Genomic DNA, 6006 nt, shown 5'->3' on the forward strand with positions numbered 1-6006 from the left:
AAACACCTATAATGCTATGTATTTAAATAAAGTGCCTTCTTTCATAAAAGCAGAGTTAACATTTTAGTCTTCCCAAATGCTGATATAGCTGAATTATACATGTTAGTTAACCCAGAAGAGCCAGTAATAAAAATTATTTACGCCCTGACCGGTTTGGCTCAGTGGATAGAGCGTCGGCCTACGGACTCAAGCGTCCCGGGTTCGGTTCCCGTCAAGGGCATGTACTTTGGTTGCGGGCACATCCCCAGTGCGGGGTGTGCAGGAGGCAGCTGATGGGTGTTTCTCTCTCATTGATGTTTCTAACTCTCTATCCCTCTCCCTTCCTCTCTCTGTAAAAACTCAATAAAAATATATTTAAAAAAAAATTATTTACACCAGAAAATATTACAACTTTTGTGTGTATTTTTAAGATGTTATACTTAAGTATAACAGTTCCAACAAATCTCTTAAAAAGCACCAATCATCTTATATATTCCACAGCTAGCACCAATCTCACCCGGCAGTAGGCTCTTTTTTGCAGCACTATCATATCACTGTTTTTACTATTTAATATAAAGACTTTCTTCTACATTGCCCTCTACTGACCCAAAATATCAATTTAGAACAAAAATCTAAGGGTTACATACACCGAAGGCCACTCTAATGTGAAGGGCCTTATATAAAATCCACCTCCAAGCAAAGAAACAGGACCTTGAAAAACCCACTTACAAAGTTAATGAGCTCTCCATTAGTATTACCAAGAGAAAGAAAAATTAAGAAAACTAACTATGGGTAGAAACAAATAAAAACCTATCAGTTCTAGAATTACCAGTACAACATCATAAGCAATTTGAGTATCATTATAAAAATTAATTTATTTCTTAAGAAGTAAAGAACAAAACGACCAAGGCTATACAGTCAAACCTCAGTTCTCAAACATCTCCCATCTCAAACGATTCGGTTCTCAAGCAAGTTATTCACGAAAAAAAAAGTCTGGGTTGTCGAACAAAACTTCAGTTCTTGACCAATAACCCTTTCATGCTGATACCTCAACATGACAAAAAAAAAAAACATCTCTCAGGCCACAGACAAAGGACAGAATGCTGAATAGGAGTCAGTTTACCCCTGAACCTCCTGTTGTTAACATATCAGGAAATGGTGCTCTGAATATTTTTGTGTTTTCGGGTTTCTTTTGCTTTTGTTGCTGGCCAAATGATGATTAGCACAATTTTAAAACATAAAGAGGCCATCAAAAGTGCTGCTGTTGCTAAGGGTGTGAAAGTGTTCATTGATTTGGATAAATGAAAAGTAATCAGCCGGATGGAAGCAATATGGGAAAAGTGAAGATGCTGCATACTGACCTCCAGAAAGACAGCCCTGGAAACGAGTGCTAAAAGAGATTCCTTTAAAGCCAGTAGGGGTGGTTCGATAAATGTAAGAAAAGGAGTGTTTATTTACAGATTAAACAGTACATTAGACATGGACTTTATATAAGAAAGGTTTAAACAGGGAATCATTTGGGGTCTGGAAAGGATTAATTCAATTCAATTGAATTCATTTAATTTTCATTATTTTAATGGGGGGAAAAATGATTCCGTTTTTGAACAAATCACTTCCCGAATAGCCTTCCGGAAAGAATTAAGTTTGAGACCTGAGGTTCTACTTCATAAATTAAAATGTGAATATGTGGAAATAAAGTGAATATGGAAATAGAGTAAAAAAGAAAAATACTTACTGCCAAAGCCTTGGACAGCTTGGTTCTAAATTCATTCAGAATGATTGCCACAATGTCCTTAGATGGTACATAAGCAAAGCCATCCTGCAAATACACTTTCCTTCCTCGGAACAAATCCAGGGCGTCAGCAAAAGGGATCTGAATTCAGAGTGAAACAGGGAGAATAAGCAGTGCCTGTCATTTTGAAATCCTCCTAAGTCTTCATATGTACCAAGTCTAAATAAAATTCTTCCTATGAGAAATTCATCAATCCCCACAGATCAGAAGAAAAGGAAGATCAATTTATACTCCTTAAATGTAAACAATTAGCACAAGAAAGAAGAGGCAATCCAAAAATGTGTTTATTTCAGAGTAGATGTCTTTACTTAACTAATGAATTTACAAATTATAGACACCAGGAGTTCAAACTACCAGCTCAAGCCCTCTAAGCACACTGCATTCCTCTCATACGATATACTTCACATTTTATTCTGTATCAAGTAGAATCCTAATGTGTATACAATATGTTCAGTGCTGAAAATTACTAACAAATAAAGTAATACGAATTTCTTCCTCTATACTTCCTTCTTTCTCTAGAGAAATATATTTCAAATGCTAATCTCAACAATAAGAAATAAAAATAATAATAAGCATTCAGTTTTGCTATTAAAATAAGTAGCTGCCAGTAAAAATGTTTTTAAAAAACCAATATACTATACATTTATAAAGTCTTATGAACTATACTAAAAGTTTAAGATATCAGAAATATGTTAGTGAACTGTGAAAATAATCCTTACTATCCAATCGTTTTTTTTCTCCTTTCAAAAATGAGAGAAAAAATTAGGTTAAAAAAAAATGAGCCCCAAATTGTTTTTTTGCCCAAGTTATTAAAAAGTAAGAGTTATTAAATCGATATGCCCATCATTCTTCAATATACTCAATGACATCACATAATAAATAGAACATGTGCTTTTTTTAACAGATAGTTTTTACTACGACACAGTCCTTGTCCTGAAGTAGGTCATCATTTAGTTGAGAAAACAAGTTAGACACAGATGGAAAGTCAAACAGCTCTCTGGGGCAGCACATGCGTGACACTGCACCAAACAGGTAACTTACACAGGACATACCAGAGAAGGAGGTAAGAGGCCTTATTACAATAATTCAGGCAAGGAAAGGAGACAGAAGTTTGGAAATGTGTTTTAATCCAAGCTCTATTAGTCACTAGACTTATGATTTTGGAACATTTAATTACTGCTTCTAAACCTCAGTGGTAAAGGTTTATAGGTAGAAATTTGAAAGTATACTGAATTTAAATTTTTAAACAAACTTGGCTTCATTAATGACAATACTGATTTAGTAATTATATTAGAAATGATTTGAAATATCAGGGTTTACAAATTTTATAAAAATATAGAATCTTTAAAACCAGGACAGGGCAGGAAGGGATCATCTAAATGACCCTTAGGGGTTCTTTAGCTCTCATATTCCATGATTCTAACTTATCAGGGTAGTCACAATGGAAATAAAAATGCTTAAGCAGAAGCAAAAGATTATATGAAGGCAGAGTAATAGGAAATGTGTGATGTGGGAGGGATAAATGTTAATTCCCAAACTCTACATTTGGAAGGTTGACTGAATGATGGCCTAACTGGTAGGAACAGGGAAGTCAGAATGGGGAGCTAATGTGGAGGCAGGATTTTAAGCCACTGGCACTCACCAATAATGCTGAGTACATTCTTTTCAAAGGAAACTGGCAGGTTGCAACTATCAAATTTTAAAATGAATTTCAGCTCTCCCCACTAGAACTATTTAGTTCCAAAAACTATTTAATGGATTCAAGAAAAGCAGCTATCTATGCTAAGGGACAGAGAGCAGCAGAGGTAGCCCAAGCAAAATGCTGGAACCTGGTGGGTGAGTTAAAGAAGGTCTTTCCACAGGAAACCTTTTAGAGAATGCAGGCAATGGAGGGTCAGAGCCCAGGCAGGGTTAGGAGGTCTGTGTAGGAGGACATCCCGACACAGAATGCTGGCACACTCTTCGTGGGGTGAAGAAGAAATATGCGCAGGAGTGGGAGAGGCTGTGGTGGCAACAGGCTATACAAATGGGTTAATTAAACACGTATAGAAGCTCAATGTGATATATTTAACAAAACCTAAAAAGTAGTTTAAAGTTTACATACCTTGTAAACTGACTCCGACTCCGGAACTGAAGTCTCACTTGAACTGAATGATGAATCAAGAATATCCTTTTCTGGAAAAGTCTTCTCTTCCTTACTTATCTGAAGGAAAACATATTTCATATTGTTTAAAAAAGTAAAAGTCTTCACTCAGTTTCAATACAGTACTTTCCTTCACTAGAACAGTGAAGATTCTATTTTTTATAAAATTTGTAAACCCTGATATTTCAAATCATTCCTAATATAATTATTAAATCAGTATTAGCATTAAGGAAGCCAAATACTTTTTAAAAATTAAATTCAATATATTTTCAAATTTCTACTCTGCCAATTTCTAACAACATATACCAAAAGAGCAGCAGAAAAATAGAAAGTATTATAATATAAAAGCAAAGGAATTATAATAAAAACTCAGTTTAATATAGACTTAAAATGAGCATTATCTGAATTCAAGAGTTATGTTTTTTTTATTAAAATACTTATTTATAGTTATGAGTGATTTAACTATTTCTCAATTTTCTAGACACATAAGACAACTCCAAACTTAAAATACTAGTTTTGCTAGAAACAACTATAAATCTATTATCTCAGACTAATTATGGCTTTAAAAAGAAAAGACTGATAGATCTAACTAGATAAAAATTATAAACTTCTATACAGAAAAATAAAAGATCTATAAATTAAGATGAAATATAAATTACAAACTGAGGGCAATATTTACATCATTTGACATCTGACTAACTCTCAATAAAACCTTTGGAAGTAGGACATAAGTACTAGTAATCCAAAAGTACACTGCAGCTACTACTATTCATGTAGGTCAGTAGTTCTCAACCTGTAAGTCGAGACCCCTTTGGCGGTCGAACAACCCTTTCAAAGGGGTTGCCTAAGGCCATCCAGCATATCAGATATTTACATTATGATTCATAATAGTAACAACATTACAGTTGTGAAGTAGCAATGAAAATAATTTTATGGTTGGGTCACAACATGAGGAACTGTATTTAAAGAGCCAGAAGGTTGAGAACCACTGATGTAGGTGAAAATAATAAAAGTAGGGGGGAGAAACCAAGATGTCGACATAGGTAAACACCTGAAATTGCTGCCTCGCACAACCACTTCAAAAATACAATTAAAAGACAAAACGGACATCATCCAGAACCACAGGAAGGCTGGCTGAGTGGAAATTCTACAACTAGAAAGAAAGAGAAAAGCACACTAAGACTCAGAAGAGGTGCAGAAGTAAAGTACAGAGGCACGCGTGGAAAGGGCTGGCAATTGAGGATGCAGTTGTCTTTTACAATCGGGAGGGAGACACAAGCTCCCGACTGCTCTGAACTCCAATTCCGGGTGAGTCTCTGGGGACCCAGACTCATACTGGAGAAACAGGACTGTCTGGTAGCGGGCGGAACTCGAGGGTGGCTTTCTCTCAGAGGTGGTTGCAGCCATTACCTCGGGCCACTGAGACACTGGAACTCTTAGGGCAGGGCTGAGGATCAGCCAAGCTGTTTGCTCTGCCCTGTTGATTCCCTGAGACCCCGCCCCACCCAAGCTGTGCCCAGAGGCTTTTGCATATGAATGACCTGGCCCTTTGCAATCTAAAATTACCTAACACACTGCTGGGTCAGAGAGACCCAGAACTTCCAAAAAAGGCCCAAGGCCCCACAGCAGCTTGCTGTGCTTCACAGCTGGGCCTCATCTGGGCACCTCCAAATCCCAAACAAAGAAGAGGAATCTGCAGATCTCTCCATAGCTCCTGCTGGGTAGCCTCAGGCAGAGGCTAAATTAGCACCTCCTTAGAGATCCAAGTGCCAGTGTACCCAGTGGGAAGGTTGGGACCATCCAGATTACAACTCTTCAGATCCATTGGGGACACAATCAGGGGGCAGACTCAAGGAAATTGTGCACAAAGCCCACGAAGGGGTGCACCAAGAGTGTCCACCTCATGTAATTGCGGAGGCTGAGCCACTGGGCCCTATAGGCCCCCTAGCACACAAAGCCACTCTACCAACACACGGAAGCAGCCAAAATGTGGAGACAAAGAAACAGGTCACAAATGACAGAAATGGAGGAAAGAAAACTACAGGATATAGAGTTCAAAATCACACTTTTAAGGTTTTTCAAGAATTTTCTA

General features: G+C 37.2%; 1 protein-coding gene across 2 annotated transcripts in view; it reads right to left on the bottom strand.

Annotated features, from left to right (window-relative positions):
• The window catches only part of LOC102752234 (DNA primase large subunit), a 166932-nt gene that overhangs the window by 109694 nt on the left and 51232 nt on the right, over nt 1-6006 (bottom strand). For both annotated transcript variants that reach the window (XM_015559491.1, XM_015559492.1), the window contains exons 6-7: nt 3876-3974; nt 1715-1852 (exon numbers count right to left, since the gene is read on the bottom strand). In XM_015559491.1, coding sequence (XP_015414977.1) covers nt 1715-1852; nt 3876-3974 — 237 coding nt within the window. The remainder of the gene's footprint in view (nt 1-1714; nt 1853-3875; nt 3975-6006) is intronic.

This window comes from Myotis davidii, unplaced genomic scaffold (genome assembly GCF_000327345.1).
Source record: "Myotis davidii unplaced genomic scaffold, ASM32734v1 scaffold334, whole genome shotgun sequence".
Lineage (NCBI taxonomy): Eukaryota > Metazoa > Chordata > Mammalia > Chiroptera > Vespertilionidae > Myotis > Myotis davidii.